The sequence below is a fragment of the Equus caballus genome, chromosome 15 (genome assembly GCF_041296265.1).
Source record: "Equus caballus isolate H_3958 breed thoroughbred chromosome 15, TB-T2T, whole genome shotgun sequence".
Classification (NCBI taxonomy): Eukaryota; Metazoa; Chordata; class Mammalia; order Perissodactyla; family Equidae; genus Equus; species Equus caballus.
Window position 1 is genome coordinate 82,148,046 of NC_091698.1, and position 17,716 is coordinate 82,165,761.

At 50.6% G+C, this 17,716-nt stretch overlaps 1 protein-coding gene across 4 annotated transcripts in view; it reads right to left on the bottom strand.

The window, feature by feature from the left end:
• Positions 1-17,353, bottom strand: part of LBH (LBH regulator of WNT signaling pathway) — a 37,932-nt gene extending 20,579 nt beyond the window's left edge. Inside the window, exons 1-5 of one of the 4 annotated variants that reach the window (XM_070235620.1) lie at positions 17,025-17,353; positions 11,673-11,773; positions 10,073-10,183; positions 9,271-9,347; positions 2,087-2,189 (exon numbers count right to left, since the gene is read on the bottom strand). In XM_070235620.1, the coding sequence (XP_070091721.1) occupies positions 2,087-2,164 (78 nt within the window). In that variant the 5' untranslated portion in view covers positions 2,165-2,189; positions 9,271-9,347; positions 10,073-10,183; positions 11,673-11,773; positions 17,025-17,353. Of the gene's footprint in view, positions 1-2,086; positions 2,190-4,785; positions 5,447-9,270; positions 9,348-10,072; positions 10,633-11,672; positions 11,774-17,024 lie in introns of those variants that run through there. The other 3 variants (XM_070235621.1, XM_005600098.4, XM_014731231.3) reach the window with 3 other exon arrangements.
• Positions 17,354-17,716: the final 363 nt, after the last annotated feature.

A 17,716-nucleotide genomic window follows, 5' to 3' on the forward strand; every position in this document is an offset into this window, starting at 1 on the left:
GTTGCTTGGTTAAAGATTACAACCTCTCCCCTTTTTCTTCATCAGGCAACCAGAAGACCTTTCTCAAGCCTTGTGACAGTGCTTGGAAGTTCCAGGTCAGGTATTTTGGAACTGGGCCTAGCCCCATCCCAGGTGGCAGGGACACATTTCCTGAGGGGCTGCGAGGACTAGCCGGCAGCCCAACCCACAGGGAAGAGTTGAGGGCCCTTTTCTCTGGTGCTCCTGAGACATCTCAGGAGCCCAGAGGCAATTTCATTTTCCTCCTGCCATGGCAGCCCCAACTCAGCCTTCCTCACCCAGCGGTGCAGCTGCTTCCACCAGGTCACGTGCCCTAACCCTCAGTTCCAGCAGAATGGCCTGAAGGGCTCAAAGGGTTGAGAAAACTGCCCTGTAGGACCTGACCTTTTAGCCTGGGACTGGTTCGAAAGGAGAATATAAAAAGCACACAGAAGACGTATCGACGACTGTGTTTGGAAATGTTCTGTGATGGAAATCTAAAACCTAGAACTGAAAGAAAGTCTTACCTTTAACCACAAAGAGGTTCAGTCTGATTCAGCGGCTTGGAAACTGGTATCCAAAAACAGCCCAGCCGGTGGGCCAGGAAACGTCTAACCTCCCACAGGCTGTGGGCCTTCAATTGTCTCTCTCAGACGTGCTGTGGGGTGGAGGGTATAAAACCACCCAGGAGAGGGTATTCCCCTCCCCCCAAACCACCTCAGGCTACCTGAATACTTATTTCCAGCCAGCAAAAGGGGCTTGACCATGTTGACACAAAACAAAAGGGCCTTCTTAAACCTCCCGAGCATGTCTGAGGGTGACTCTGCTGTCACTTGCCAAGTTACCTTACCCAGCCTTAGCTTTCATCTCGGCTCTCTTTGATCACCCTCCCTCCATCGCACCCACCTGGCTCTCTCTTTCTTCCTTTAGCAAATAAATGCCCTGGAATGGTTCTAAGGAATGACTAGCCAGAGCAAGTCAAGATTCTAGCCAAGAGCCAACCGAAGGTACAGACACAGGTACATCAGAAGAACAAGGCTCCAGAGTTCGAGACCCAAGTGACCCACTCAGGCTGAGCCTGTTTTCTCATCTGTGGAACCGACCAAAATTCCCCCAGAGCTCTTCTCAAGAGTAAACGAGGAACATCCGCCAAGCGCGTGGCCCACGGCGGGCATTCGGTTAGTATTTGCTGAATAGGCCCATGGCACCCCCCATTTATCTTCCCTGCGCCAGCCACCCTACACAATTTCCCCAGCCCCAAGGTCTTCCCTTAAAAACAGACTCCTTCCTCCCCTTCACATAATAACCTAGGAACTCTCCTTGGAAATCTAAAACACTTCACTGCCCCAAGGGTAACTGAAGGTGCTCTGAGGCTGTCCAGGAGCAGTGGAAAAGTGGCCTGGCAGAAAGAACACCAGGCGAAGAATCCGAAGGTGTTACTTAGGTCACTTCTTTCAGTCCTTAAGTATTTTGGATGTGCCGCACAGGATGATCTCTAAGCTAAATTCCAGCAATGGCCTCCCTGAGGCAGCCTCCCTTTGGGGGAAGTTCTCCTCAACTCTCAGTAGTTTGAACCTTAGCTCTCTTGGAATCAGCTGGTCAACCATCAGCCTAAGAAAGCAGCACTTGACACGGCTACTCCTCCACCAGACCAGCCTTCTCCATAAGCCTCCCCTCATAGTGATGTTTCTACTGCCCAAGGCACAGCTGGGAAGGGACGGTTCGTCTGAACTGACTGCACGAATCACTTCCCCCTTTGCTACCATGAATCTGAGAGTCCACAGCAGCCAGGGTGACTAATTAATAACATTGGCTCATGTTTCCTGAGCCTTTACTGTGCCCCAGGGACTGCAAATCCTTTATGCACATTATCTCATCATGTTGAATCTTCACCACAATTCTATGAGGTAAGGACTATCAATGCCCCATTTTACAGATGAAGAAACTGAGGCTTACTGGCATTAGGGGACTTTCCCAAGGTCACATAGCTCTTATAAGCAGCACCGGGATGCAGAACCAAGTCTGCCTCCAGCCCCAGCAAAAGCCACTAGGCTCTAAAGAGACAGAAGGAAGCCAGTAGTGAACTCACCTGATAGGAAAGGCCATCCTTTCGGGGGTTGAGGCCAATCTCCTCCATGGATGGGGTGTTCATCATCACCTCAGTCATCTCGGCTGATCTCAGATAGTCAGGGCTGCCAAGAAACCCAGACCAAAAGTCAACAAACATAGGCACTTTCACATTCCTACTCTCGGTGCATTCTGCTGTTAGATCAGGGGGCTGTCTGGAGGCAGGATGAGAGATGCTCAAAACAGAACTCTCAGAAAAACAAGCTCACACCCCAAGGAAGTGCCTTACAAGCCCAGAGCATCAGGGCTCTCAACCTCCACCAACAAAGCCCATTGTCTGAAAACCTCTCTGGCAAATCTCTCCCCTCCTCTCCTGTACTAGTCTCCACTGGCACAGAGCCACTCTGGATTTTCTTTTAAATGACAGAAGCAGAAAAAACAGAACAGTAGGTAGTTGAGTCTGTCTGTCTATATTAAAACCAATTCAACCCTTCTCCAGAGGTACTACATAGTATTATTATTACATAATAATAACAGGTCAACCTCAGGGAAACAAAGTCCAATAATGTTGCTGTCCTAAATTTTTCTTTGTCTCTCTAGAGTTCCTTCTTGCAAAATGTCCCACTTAAAGCCCCAAGGGGTCGGCTTTCTGCAAGCTTCACATCTGCCATCCAAGCCCTTTCTCTAGCCCCAGCCACAGCAGCTGCAAGCTCACAGCTTGAAAAACATCCCTGGATTAAAAGCCTTAAGGATGCCTGGACTCTGATTGCAAAGGAAATTTCCAGAGGGGCCAAGCTGGCCCACCATGGGCTGACATGTGAAAGTGCTTTGTACTCTGTAAGCAGGATACAAATGTTCCATTATCCTCACCCAAGCCTTGGGCACATACAGGGTCCCGAATGCATAATGCCAAATAGCACATACCAAAGTCAATGCCCTCGCTACACAACACCCGATATTTTCACCATCATGCCTTTAAACATGGTTAAAAAAAAAAGTGGGGTAGGATTTAGAGGGACTGTATCTAAAGAAACAGAGGTACCAAGCTCTTCTTCATTTTATGTTTACTATATAGGGTAGAAATGGCAATGGATTTGGAAACAGAAGCACTAGGTTCTGGTCCAAGCTCTGACACTCAAGAGCTGTTTGATCTTGAACAAGTCATATAATTTCTCTGAGCCACAGGTGCCCTGTTTGGCACCAGGATGCTAATAACGCATATCTCATAGTTACACTAAAGAGCTAACCTCTGGGAAACAAAACATTGCAAACCATGAAGTGCTAGTCAACTATAAAATAATTCTAAACCTTAATTTCTCAGGGGATAATAACCCTGATGGGCCCTAACATCCACCTTGGCAAGTTATGAGTGGCCAGGGGCACAAAGCTTCCAATAGCCTTCAAAGTCTCACCCACATGGCTGCTCACATACCACGGAGGTGGGGAGGAAGGGGCGCCCGGAAGGAGAGGGGTACGCAAGCCTCAAGAACCGGAGAATTTTTACTTTGAGAGTTCAGTCTCCTCTCTAAGCAGAGCCAGGCTGGGATGGGGGAGGGGAGACTAAGAGAAGATGCTCGACTTCCGGGCAAGTTCAGGGTCAGGAGATCGGACTCCAAAAGCAGTTTCCTCCCAGGTCATAGAAAGGCTGCCGCCGACCCCCAAAGAATTGGACCAGAAGAGCGCCCACAGGTCGCTCGCCAGGTTCTTTGCCTGGTGTAGGGGCGCTCGCTCCTCGCTCCGGGCTGTGGCGCGGACCCGAAAAGTTGAAGCCAGAAGGATGAACTTTCTGATTCCCGGGCTGAGCAGGACTGGGCTGAGCAGGACCGCGCCGAGCTACAGCCTGCGGGCCGGGACCCTCCTCGCCTGCACCTGAGAGCGCGCTCCGGGGCCGCCAGCGCTCGCCCCCCGGCCGCTCCTCCTCTTCCCCAGCGCAGGAAGGAAGCAGCAGCCGGCGCTCAAGTCGCCGCGGCCGGGGGCCTCGCTCCGCAACGAGCTAGGCGCCCGCGGCACATCCCTTCTAGTCCCGATCCCCGGTCTTCTGCCGCTCGGCCGGCCCGGGTTCCTTCCAGCCGAACTAGGCGAACACGGCTCCTCTCTAGCCCGGGTCCCCACAACAGCGCGTCGGGTTTTAGGGGTTATCGAGAGAAAGAGGATCGAGAGGGTGCAGCGTGTGCTTGTGCTGCTGCCTGTGGCTTCTCTTGGTTTACGTGTGGGGAGAGCGTTTTTCCCCCACCCCTCGGAGCTCTGCAAACGCCACCGCTGCACCAGCTCAGCCTGCTGCCGCCGGCCTCGACGCCGAGACTTGCATGCAAACAAAAAGAAAAAGGGGAGGGGCCCGGGGCGAGCAGGAGCCCCCTGCGCCAGGCGGTGCGCGCGCCTCCTGCAGCCCTCCGCATAAGGGATTTTATTAGAGGGGTTCAGGCGTGACCCCTGGTTCTCCCCCGACCCCACCACCACCATATACACACCGTCCCAGCCGTCACTGAAGTGAGGTCTTCGAGTTCACTTCCTTTGTCTGGATGTTCTCAGCACCACCTCCGCACCCCCCCACCCCCCACCTTTGCAACCTTCACGTTGTCTCTTGCACGGGCTGGGGCGGCGAGTTAGCGCCCAGCGTCCGCGCCGCCAGCTGCCCTCGCACCCGAGCCGGCACGAGCCGGCGTCCGAGGCCCGCGGCCACGGCCGCGAGACGGATGCCCGCCGGGGGCGCAGGATACTCACCAGTGAATGGGGAAATAAACAGACATGAAGTCCTAGGGGAGGCTGACCCACGCCCTTGTGATTTAAAAACGGTCACTGCGTCCCAAGTAAGGATGTCACGGGCGCAGACAGGCGCGGCGGGCAGGGACGCAGGCGGCCGAGTGCGGGCACTGGGCGTTCGCCGGTCCACCTTCCGGAGACAGCCCCACTGCCAGCTGCGTCGACAGTGAAGACGGAGCTCTCGGTTCTCCACCGAGCTCGCGGCCCACAAAGAGCCCGGGAAGCCGTATTTATAGGGGCGGGGGCGGGGCTCGGCCCCAGGAGGCCCCGCCCTCCCTCGCCCACTCCTGGAATAACGTCACCAAAATCATGAATGGCTTCAGCGCTTGCTGCTCCTGCGGGCGGCGGCTCGGGGGCGCGCTCGGCTCTGCTCCCCGTGGGCCGTGGTTTGCTGCAGCTTCCAGCCCGGCCTCCTCCCCACGACTCACACACGCACACACGCGCGTGGACACGCGCGCGCACACACTTGCACGCACCCGGGCTGGAGTTCAATGTCAACGCCGCTTCGCGCTCACAAGCCCGCCCGCGTCGGCGACCCCCTTCCTGCACACACCCTGGGGAACTCGGGGACAGAGGACTGTGGCGTGAGGAGGGCGCTGGGGCCGGCTCCGGACGTGACCGCTCGGCGACCGCGCAGAGCCAGGGGAGGGCGCCATCAGTCGACCAGCGCCCTCGTTTGCACCCACTCACTGTCCCCAGCCCATACCTGGGAGACCCCTCTTCAGCGTTCATCCCCCAAACTAGACCTCTTCCTGGCATCCTTGGCCGCAGCACCTCGATCGCTGCGCGGGAGGTGCGTCTCTTCTATCTCACGCAAGCTGCGTGGAAATGAGAGCACAGCTAAAACAGAGGCAGTGGAAAGATAAGAGGGGACGCGGAGCTGCGGGACCGAGTGCCTGCGGGGGTAGCATTAGTTTACAAGGGGCTGGTTTGCAGCACTGAGAACCGTGGAGGGTTTTATTTGTGTGAGAAAGGATGTTGTGTCGTCCTAGGATCTTTCCATTGGACACATAGTCATCCCGCCGGCGGTGCGGGGCAAGGGACGCGGATGGGCGCCGCGCAAGCACAGCTCACCAGCCTTGGCTCCCGGATCTGCTCGAAGCAGGAGAAACAAAGAGCTTCAGCCGGACCCCTCCCACACTGCCCTGGAATTGAATCTCCTGGGGTCCGTCCAGGCGGTCAGGCTGCGCAGCCCCCAGAGCCGGGATGGGAGTGTGCCCCTCTGTGGCTGGAGCAAGTTGCTTCACACCTCAACTTCAAACTCCTGTAAAACGGCTTTATAACCCTGACTTATGAGTGTATTGAGGACGGAGGAATTGGGGGGAAGCGAGGGGGGTCAAAAAGAAGGCAAAGTTAAATGTGCTTTGAAATCTGTCAGGTCTTTGAAAGGTAGTGAATGTATTGAATCCATGTCTTTGCGCTTAAAAGTGGAAACGAATAAACTTATCTCAGGTAAAGGATGACAGGATTCATGGTGAGGATTTAACAGTGGCAGGACCGTGTGGAGGCCCTCATAATTTTCATCAGCCCCACAAGCCAAGGCAAATAAAAGTAATCGCTAAGAATTGATAAGAATGATTAAATTTAAAAAACAACTTTGGTATTTTTAGTCATTCATATATACAAGCTGAGTAAAAACAGTGTACTTCCTGTGAAAACGCAGCTTCAAGAAAAGCCCCTTAGTTGCTCCCTCCAACCAGAGAAATTCCGGAGCTTCTCCCTACCCCCAGCCCACAGGATAAATCAGAAATTGCTTTGTGCTGCCAAGTACCATCTCCATTCTGCTTTTCTAGAGGTAGTGTCCTGATGGAGGGGGATGCAAGTCTTCTGTGGACAGGTGCTAAGGGGATGCTCCAGGTGTGGGTTTACTGCTAACAGGAGGGGCTGTTGTGCCTAGGGTAGGGAAGCTGCTGAAAATCTGAGCGTTGTCATCTACGAAGCCAAAGGAGAAGCCAATGCTTGGAGAGCTGGCTTCCAGGCTGGCCTTCCTGGGGCACTTAGAGGAGAGTGCCTGAGCTAGGCCCTGGGCCGGCAGGACTGACGCCTTCTGCCATCTCTCCCCAGGAGCAATCCCTGGCAAGACCTGGGATAAAAAACTGTCTCACCGCTTTTGCATACCAACACCCCCGTTGCATATTTGTGATTATTGCTTTGTGAAACTTTCAAAACTCAGAAAGCTATCCCCCACGCCCCACCCCCACACACACCTTGTGTCAAAATGGCCTCATTTTGGAGAAGAGGAGGGGAAGTAAGGCCCTTGCCAGCAGATAGCTGGCCTCCGGTAAAATTTCCTACACTGGAGAACATTTGGAGTAAGTTGGAGTGGAAAGTAAGCTTTGGGTTGTGACCCCAAATCTACACTTTCTGTTTCCCCTCTGGAACCACGGTGACACATTCATTCATTTGAAAATATGGGAGACAAGGGGCTTAACTTTGATACAACTATAACAAATATGTCATTTCTCAATCGTAATACTTTATATAGTATCTTGCACGTTTTTCAAAACATTTTCACGATCTTGGCTTTCAAAAGAATGTAATAAGATTAACATAGCACGATTTACAGTCCCCAGTTTACAAAAATGCTAACGGAGGCTGAAATAAACGAGGGGACTTGCCCTACTCTGCTGCATTGCGCTGGGTCACAGCATTCCCTTCATATCTCTCAAGACACAATGTACTTGAACGTGCAGACTAACCGTTTCTTCCCAATATCCTATGAGGTACGTTTCTATCCCTACTGCCTTTGAGTAAATGAAGAAACAGAAACACATGCAAATGAAGTTACATTGGGCCCCAGAACCTTAGAGCTGAAAGAGACCTTCCAAATCACCGAATCCAGTCTCCTCATTTTACAGGTGAGAAGACATCTAACAGATTAAATGGCCTGTCCAAGGTCGCCAGGCTATTAAGTGGTGAAGATGGAACCTAAACGCAGGGCTTCAGACTGATGGTCAAATGTTCTTTCCTCTACAACCCTACGCCTTGCAATGAACTTGCCAAGAAGTCAGCAGCAGAAGTCAAACATACCATCTGGACTGTCAAATCCCCCCCAGTCCACCACCAGCATTTATTGAGTATTTACTGTGTGCTGATCAGTAAACTAAATAGCCCTCTGCACCCCTCCCTTCTCCCACCTTTGTCCCCAGGACTAAAGGGTTGAATTGCAATTCTGCTTCAATAGAATTTCCAGGTGTAACCAGAACTGCCATGCTTTCCAACATTACATAAATCCAGTTTCCCAGCTCCTTCTCTCCCTCACCTAAACTAAGAATTAAAAACAGAATAAAGGTACTGAGCTTTCTATCTTATTAGAGCTACCTCCAGCACCACAGTGCCATGTATGCAGGATACGAGGCTCACTCTTCATCGAGTGAAAAAAAGTCTCCATCCTAATTCATTTAGCAACATATTCCCACACTTGATCTCCCAATTTGCCTAGTAGTGGTGAAGCTGGTCCTTTGGTTAGCTATAAGGGACTTCACAAAGTAGCTGTTTGCTAAGGTACACTCATTTCTGTTAGCACGTTTATGCCTCCCAACAACTTTAAAACATAAGCACTATTGCCCCATTTTGCAGATGCAGAAAGAGAGGCTCAGAGAGGTTAAGTAACTTGGCATGACCACCTGGCTCTCAAATGGCTGAACTTAAATTCAATTCTGGGGGTTGTTGGTTCTAAAGCCTGTGTTTCCTCCACTGTACCATACGTATTCTGGCCTCCGTGGTTTTATTCGTTTGTTTTAACAGCTAAACTATAAACTGAATTCAAAAGCGTTGGTTCCAGTAGCAAAGACCAGGATGACTGGTGTCTACCCAGTGGGGCAGGGCTGGCAGAATACATACATTTCCCACCCTGGGAATCTGAGAGCTTCTTAAAGACATCACTCCAAGGGTTGGGGTTGAAAAAAAGATTGAGTAAGAGAAAGGGAGTTTCTAGCCAATTTTTCGGTGAAACTCATTTGAGTACATAAGAAATCTGAAAGGCAAGAATGTGTGTGGGTTGATGTGAGGATGAAATGAGATAATGTTATGAAAACACTTGGTAAGTTGGAAAGCACTGAGCAGATGCATGGCTTGTTTTTAAGGTATCTGGGGGAAAAGAGGGGTTTCAGCAGAGTTGATTGCATCTGCTTCAGTTTTTCACTCATTTCAGCCACAGACTGCCCCAATTTCCCCTGAAGCCCTTGACTGAAGTTTCCAGCTTTTGGGGAGCAGACATTAGAGGCAGGTAATGAAGCTTTGCCTGGTGGGCACGGCTATGGTCCCAGTGTCCCAGCATCTTCCCTCACACCCCAGGAGTTCCTCCAGTCTTTGGTGCTTCCCAGCAAGTGTTCAGCTGGGTTCTGGGCACATGATGAGCTAGCGAGGCCTGAGAGTGTGGGCATGCTTTCCCACGCTGGCCATTGGGGAATTAGCAGCCCACAATACGAAGCAACCCAAACTCACCAGACGAAATCTTCTGCCTTTGACTGATTTTGCTGTAAGTCCTCAGGTAAGTTGCATGATCTCTGTGTGTCAGACTCCTAAAGCAATAAAGCAGGCAATAGACATCTCTTTTTAGCTCTCAGGGTGCTAACAAGGCCGAGAGAAATTGCTTCTATAAATGCTCAAGAGGAAAGTGCTTTGTGTCCTATCCTCTGGGCTCTGCAGCCCAAAACAAAGCCCATGGATACCCTTGCCATGCACCATCCCAGGAGGCGCCTGCTCTTTCTGCTCAGAAACTTCTCACCCCTAAAAGAAGCCTGGGATCTGGCAGCCCATGAACTCTTGCCTTCCCAAATATCAAAGAGATCCAGCCCTGGCTTTTTCTTTATTTCTATCCAGGGGCCTTTGAACCAAAGAGAATTTTCAGAGAAAAAACTCTATGGAATCTTTAAGGTCCAGGCTCTTAAAAGAAAACACTAAAACTGGAACCAGTTCAAGGCTCTCGTGTCCAATTAAGGAAATAGTCACATTCCTGTCCTGGCTCTGGCTCTCGTGTGCTTTCTCTCTTTCCACATCTACACAGGAATGCACTTTAACAGCCAGAAAAGAGGTTACTGTCACTAGGACACACATCCTATTGCAGATCGCTCCTCGGGGTGGGCTCCGGCAGGCTGATACCTTGCCTGAGTCAGACAAAGGGCACGGAGTATAGAGCAATCCAAATTTCCTTCATACCACTCCCTCCCCCTATTTCACCCACAACTCTGGACCAGAAACACTCTGAGGTACCTGTCAGGTTTTGAAAAAAGAGGAAAACACTTACAATAGTTTCTCGTGAAGAAAAGCACTTTCAGTTTTCTTTTCAAATCCACAGGATGTCGGCTAGCTTCCTCCAGGGGCAGCTGCGTCCCTGTGGCTTTCACACCCACGGCTCCTGCTTGGAGGAGCAAGCAGTGAATTATGTACCGCGGGGAGCAGCTCCTTCTGAACCAGCTGCCAACTCTGTAACCTGAGCTAACACCAGCTCACTGGAGTCCCTGGTGTACTTCACACCCACATGGTGCCCAGCCTTGGGATCAGATAGCTGGGCCCATATTATACCTTCCTGCCCTTTGCACAACAATTCTACCAACAGGCATTTAGCACCTACTATGTGCCAGATGGTGGTGGTTCCAAGGAGTCACTTTAGGAGAACTTCAGTTCTCTCCCATTCCCATCGCCCCAAAACCATCCCAAATAAACACACCCTCTAAGTGATAACAGTGTGTCTGCCAGGCCAACACAGCTTTAAGGCAAATTCCCTAAATTGCTTTAGTGGTCCCCTAAATAATCACAAAGCCGAGTAAAAACAGCCCACAAGCTATGCCAGTGCAGTTTGCATATAAGACGCCCAGCCTCCGCCCTTCCTGCCAGATTTGTTCCCCCTGAGTTCCTTCTAAAAAGAAATTAAGGGCTGCCTTTGGGGCTTGGCATGGTGTCTGTCACTGGGAGACTGGGAGGACCGGACGCCAGCCCCCCAAAGGCCATATGATAACTGCTGTAGCAGAGACATGTGACGATGGGGGTGGTATGATTACTCTTGCCTTGGAGAGAGGGGCACTGTCCACCAGGATATGAGCTCTAGAAGGGTAGGATTGAATCTGTTTTGTTTCTCCTGTGTCTCCACCACCTGGATGAGTGCCTGGAACACAAGCACTCCTTCTGGCACTCAAGAAACATTTGTTGAATGAATGAATGAATGAATGATTGGTACCAGAAGAAGCTAAGGAGAAAGAATGCCATTGAGCTGACCTCAAAGGATAGGTAGAAGCCAGAGGTCAATCCTAGCAACAAGAACAGCATAAGCAAAGGCCCAGGAGGGAGAAAGTGCCAGGGGTATGCTGGGAACTAGGAGGGAGCAGAAGAATCTAGATCTTGGGAGAGGGCACCAGAGACCCCCACGACTCCAAGTCCGCATGCTAAATGAATACTTCTTGTTAGTAAAGGACCCTGTGCTCTGCAGAAGGGACTGTGCACAGAATTTCTAGCAGGAAAAATGTCTGTTAGTTCTACGAGCCATAGCAGTCCAGTTTTCCCCACCTCTACAGAATCTGAGCTAATATCAGCATTTCTCCTCCAGTTAGGTGAGGCCGAAGCAGAAGTGTTAAGTAGGTCAAATTGAGCTTATGTGAAATGTGTCTTCTGAGACTTCCCCTTTCCATTCCCTCTTGTTTCACACCTCTCTTTGACCTGCCCCAGGTGCCCATTGAGCTCAAGAAACCTGATGCTCCCTTCATAACAGCCTCCCAAGCTCCAAAACTATCCATTTCTTTTCCATTGAAATGTTCATCCTTCAGCTTGCTAATCCCAGGCAGCTGCCAGGCAAGCGAACTTGATCTGACGAACAAATTCACACTATTGTGAGAATGACATGCTTGCAATACCTCGAGGGCCTCCATCTCAGAGTGGCACTTCAGGCAGGGTAAGTGGGTGAGAGAGAAGATCTTTGTGGTCTCAAAGGCTCACGATGGTGGATGGTAGCAGTCTGAGGGGAAACCGCACCATGGTAAGGCAGAGAAAGAACTGAACCCCTCAGAAGGGCTAGGTGGCTGCAACCAACAGGCACACATATAAAATGGCTTTCCGTGTCAGTCACAGCCCTTCTGGAGAGATCTGATTGGAATCCATGATTCCAGCTCTAATCTGACAACAGCACTTAGTGGATTACCTCCAGTGATCAATGGGAGGGGCGTAAGAAAGGTCTGGCAAACCCTTTTCTTCCTCCCTGTTTACTAAGAAGAGACAGAGCTTCAGGCCGAAGGGGACTCTTCCGAGTGGGCCCTAGGCACTCAGCACCCTTGCCCAGGCCCAGGCCAGGCAGAGCCACCCAGGTGTGCACCAGGAAAGGTGGCCCTGACCTCACTGCAGAAGTCCTGCAGTCCTGCAAAGCCGATGACAGGTCACAATGGTGAGACAGGCCAAATGCCTTTTCACAGGCTTAATGGGGCCCTCGGGGCAGCAGAGGCTTCCACAGAGGCTTTCTAAGCCTAGTGAGCAGATGGAGGGGCACATCTGGGGCTCGGGCAGGAGCCTTGCCAGCTACTGATGGCAGCAGGACACTGGCCGCCCACACCTCCTGCCCTGGCTTCTGGAGCCTGCGCTGCAGCAGGAACCTGGTCTTGCTCTCCCCCACTGCCCTCTGAGCAGGCACCTGGCTGTCTTGTTCCTCTTCATCCAGGCCTCCTCTTAGGAAAGGAAAACCAGAAAGCTGGAAGGAGATTCTCAAGGCCATTTTCCAACTTCATTCTTTGATGCCCCTGATGGTACTATTGAAAAAACTAGAGCATTACAGGTGTTTGAGTCCTTCTGGAGGTTGGGGGCCATTCCCCAGTCCTAGCCACCTGCTCTTTGTAATTGCCAAGCGCTTGGAGAGTGCACCAACAAAAGCCTTGACTCACTTTGCTTCCAGGTCCACCCTAGAGAGGGTTCCCTTCCCACAGACTCTCCAGGGTTATTCTCATTTTATTGCCTTCATCGACAAGACCCTAATCTTCCACAGTGCTTACTAATTTTTCCACTTAAAAAGAAGAAAAGGTAAAGATTGATGAATCACACACCAGATCTAATGTTGTCTGACATTCTTAACAGGAGAATGAACAGTCCTCTTCACTTGTCTGGCCTCCGTTTACTCATCTGTAAAATGGGCCTGATCTTCCCCGCCCTCGGCTCCTGGACAGTAAGATGCAATAGTGGCAAGCCCTGGGCTGCCTCAGCAGAAAGGTGCAGTGCTAGATTACCCTCCAGTGGATCTGCTTGGAGATGAGCAGTAAGAAGAAGGGAAAGTGAAACCCACTTCAATTACTTCATTTTGTTGCTGGTTAACAAGAAAACATAGCAAGGACAGCAAGTCTTTCTTGGTTCTGAGAAAGAGAGACCAAGCCAGTTCTCTTGAACAGATAGATGCCAAATCTAATGGTTGATATCCCATCTCTCCCTCTTCCCAGCACATTTCTTGGCATATTCACACTGGGTCTCACACTTGCCCATCTTGGCTGGAAGCACACAGTTCTGTGAGCTGCTGCACACATATGACAGTCTAAGGAGGTCACACTGGCCCTCACTGGCAGGCACACGGTCTCCCACCTTTACAGCCCACCCTTCTGCACATGGGGACACAGGCATCTTAAAGCTATTTGTTCAACAAGCAACATTAAGAAATACCCTGCTATTGAGTGCCGGCAAGTCACCCAGCTCTTCTATTGTTCTCAGGACCTCCACATGTCCACACAGGCACATACACTTACGTGCCAGGGGCATCTCGGCAGTTGAACAAGTGCTCTGTTTTCTGGGTCTAAGGTAGGGAAATAAGGCTGACATCAATCCAAATAGAAAAAGAAACTTCTCATCCAGTTCACATTGTTTTACAACCTTTGTTTGTGTTTGGGTATTTGTCACAAGCAGCAACAAACACCTCCCAGCACTTCAGGGGAAACAGGTGTGAGGGCCTGGTGTGACTCCAATATATCTAGCCTTCTCTTCCTTCTATAGAGCAATGATGGGGAACAGCAGTGGGGGGCCTCGCCGTGATAGGAGCCCACACGGGGATCTGACAGTAAGAAAGGAGGGGTTACACTGGAGAAAGGGAGGTCAGAGGGGGCTGCTGTGATAGCCCAGGAGGAAGCAGTGCCGTGGGAGGTGCAGATGGTGGTGAGAGTCAATGCAAAGATGGAGCCTTCAGAACTCAGTAATTGTTCGGATGTGGGAGCAAAAGGGAGAGGGAATTGGAATAGGCTTGGAGTTCTTGAGCTTGGGCGACTAGAAAACTGGCACCATCCACTGGAAAAGCACAGTCTGTAATGGGCTGGTCTGGGGAGAAGAGGGTCATGTCCATTTTACATTAGTGGGGTTTCCATGTAATGACTGCTTGTTGAGTTACAGCTGCGGCTACAAGCGTTGTCATACCATCCGTGCTCATTGTTTCTTATGCTCCTGGGTCCATGGTGGCTAAGGCTTCTGTTCTGAAGGTCACATGCCTGGCAAGTCTCTGTGCCTTGGGTGCTTCGACCCTGTTGCAAATGGGTTCTTCAGAGGCAGATGCAGAGACAGGGTTTGGGACCAACACTGATGAAAGGAAGGGGGAAGAAGCAGCCTGGGCAGATGAAGAAGTCTAACTGAAGTTCAGGCTCAGTAAATCTCAGGCAATCCCATGGGAGCTTTGGAGCTAATATTACCAGTAGGAGTGTCCTGATTGGGACAAAAGCCTGGTCCGTTGTTCCCCTGCCTCGCTTAGTCTGCAGCGTGGGCTGTCTTATCCTGGAGAAGGGTCTGTCTTGGGAGAGGTGGCTCTCTTTGGCTGAGGCCGATCTTGAAGGAGCTGACAGCTGGAGGCAGTCAGCTGACCCCCTCACCACAGCTGGGCAGCAAGTTCTCCCCTGAAAGGGGATCTTGGTGGTACATTTCCTTTTCTACGATAGATTCCAAAGCCTACAGCCCTGCTTTATCGCCTTTTCAGTTTGTCACGCATTGCAGAGGACTACAGCTGGGAGAATCCTTAGGGAGGGCACAGATTAGATGCTTGTCCATCTTTTCCATTTTGTAGGTGACAGAACTAAGGCCCAGAAAGAAGAGCTGCCTTTCCTCAGTTCTGACCATTGGTGAATGGTGAACTCAGGACCAGCCCTTCGTCCTCTGGCTCCTTGGCCTACGCCTGCTCTGTGCCCAGCAGGTCGTGGCAGGAAGACCATTGCTCCCAGCCCATGGATGCCCCCTGTCTTGCCCTTCAATGTTTGCAGGTTTGCTGGGAACACTAGGGACTCACTCACCAAAGCACTGAGTGAAGACCTGGGGAGCAGACTGAATTCAGATCTCAGAGAGGTGGGGCTCAGGGGGGCCTTAGAAATTGGCCCATCAGATTGCCAAAGCAGTTCCTTGCCTCGGACTTTTATCCTGGGATTAAGCCAGCTCAGGAAAGGTCTTTCTAGAGTCTTTCATAATGGCTTTCAATGGGCTGGGCATTGGCATGGCCATCAGCCTGCATTGGGGGTGTTTGTTATAGGAAACGTCCCTGTGAAACCCCCTGTGGGGCTTCTCATAGAGCTGGTATTGAGGACACTCTTATAACATTCTACTGTGTCTTCTGATGCTCTCTTATGAGGCCCCATGGGGAGCCCCAGTGTCAGGAATAGATATCCTTCCCTGAAGCAACTGCTTCGTTTCTTATTCATGGGTGCAGCGAATGCTGTACATGCTTTTCTTGCACTTTTGCTTTTTAGGTTAGGAAGTCAGAGCTTGATCTGAAGATGCCTTAGTCCAAGAGCACAGGACCTTAGAGTGTTTGACAAGGTATTGACCACATCAGGCTTTATCCTTTGTTACCTTTTATTTTCCCTTCCCCCGATTTTCTCTCTTCCTATTTTTTTTTTTAATTTTGTTCTATTTTATATAGTTTCTGTAAAATCCCTCAAATGCTTTCTAGAATGGTGTAATATGTAAACAACAATAGTAAATATGACTTCTTTGGAGTCCTTCAATTTGTTTCGGGGCTTGCCACTCTGAGTCTTTCCTTCTGTGTAGCAACTTCCCAGGGATGGAGTTGAAATGAACCTCCAGGAGGGCTCGAACCTGGCCTTCCCCACCCTGTGTTTCAAATCATGGTCACATCACAGAGCCGCCATGGATGAGGTTCAAATGCTAATGGAGTCCTGGAGCCACCCGTCTTGTTGAGTGGTCACCAAAATTCAGGTCTTGGAGGGTCTGGAGGGTGAGTCTCACATTGTCCCCACTTTGCCTTGTGTAGCGCGTGGCCAGGACCAGCCAGCCGGCTGCCTTGCTCCTTAGGATCTAGACATGATGCAAGTTCATACCTGGAAGCTGTCTGGGTTTTGCAAGAGCACACCATGGTTCTTCGAGGTATTTAAATATCTCCAGGTGGGTCTATCTGGTTATAATTGCCTTCTCTTTGGTGTTTCCACAAGGTGGGGCCCTTTTTTTTTTTTTTATGGTCCTGAATGGCCCTTAAGAGACATTCTTTCCAAGCTGACACATCAAAGCATCTGCTCCTGGTATGAAGAATCTCAAACGGCATGTCATAGGAGTGAACACATCAGCACCAGAGGGATCTGAAAACTAGACTTGTCCACCTTTCTGAGCAACAGTCTCTACTGAGGCCAGGGCTTACTAGGCCAAACATTGATTCCAGGATTCCTGAATTGCTGTGCTTGGCCCTGATGATTCTGTAGAAAAGGAATTACTCATTCTCGAGCGTTGAGAGGGCCAATAGCCACAAGCAGACAACGCCCAGCCCCACCACGGGGAGTTTATTGTCCTTTGTCTTTGGGTTATTTCAGATCACTGGGAAGGAGGGGGAAGGTAGTAATGAAATCTCTTGGAAATGATACATATATAGCACAAATTAGCCTTTCTTAGCATCAATTTCCTTGCATGCCAAGGAGGGGACGAGGATAATCACCTACCTTGCAGAACTGCCGTAAAGAGTAAGAGAGCAAGAGAACAGAAAACACCTGGTACCGCAGCTGTCAGAGAGTCATACCAAGCTCCTTAAATGGTAACTATTTCCACTGTGTAAAATGCACGCAGTCATCTGAACATTAAGATTTCGCTTGCTCGCAGTGTGGTCCATAGACAAGCACCGTTGACATCACCCTGCAGCTCTGCAGAAATGCAATTTTTCAGCCCTGCCCCAACCTGCTGAATCAGAAGTTACTTAAGGAGATCCCCAAGTGATCATATGCACATTACTGTTTGAGAATCATCAAATTAAGGGACATCAATCTTACCTTTGCATCTGGTGAATTTGATGGCATTTCTCTTGGCAACCAACAGACAATCAGTAAATGAGTCTGTCAACCAAATCCAGGCAACATTTACCTAACACAGCCTGCTCCCGGGCCAGTTGAGCTCTGTGATGGCTCTGGCCAGCCTGCCGCTCTCCCAGCTCACCTGCCTCCTGTGGTCACCTGCTGGGTGGCCAAGGCTCTGGGGAGATGGAGGGCTCCTTGTTTACCGGGCAAGCACAGATAAGGTTTCTCACAGCCCCACCTGAGCTCCTGTGCCAAGGTAAACTTGCTCTCCAGAATTGCTCCCTGACTGGAAAATGTGTCAGTCTATTTATTTCTCACTCCCACTGGAAAAAAGGTGGGGTGGGGGAGTGGTTGGTCATGCTGTCATTCTTTCCACGGAACTTCTCAAAGGCATCGCATTTCACAGTGACTTCCAGGCACTGCTTGTGTTTCGCTGCACAGTACGGAACAGAACTGGCCAAGAACATGAGTTTCTCTTCCTTCTCCCTGCACTCTGCCCCTCCCCCCACCTCTTTCTGGGGCTTTTACTCCCTGAGGGTTTTGCAGGCAGCCCTGAAAAGGAACCTGGAAAGCAAAGAGATGCAGAAGTTTTCTTAGCGTTTCTCTTAGAGAAGACCTGCATCTGGGGAAACAGTTGCTGGTTGGCGGGATGGAGGGCAGCTGCCGCT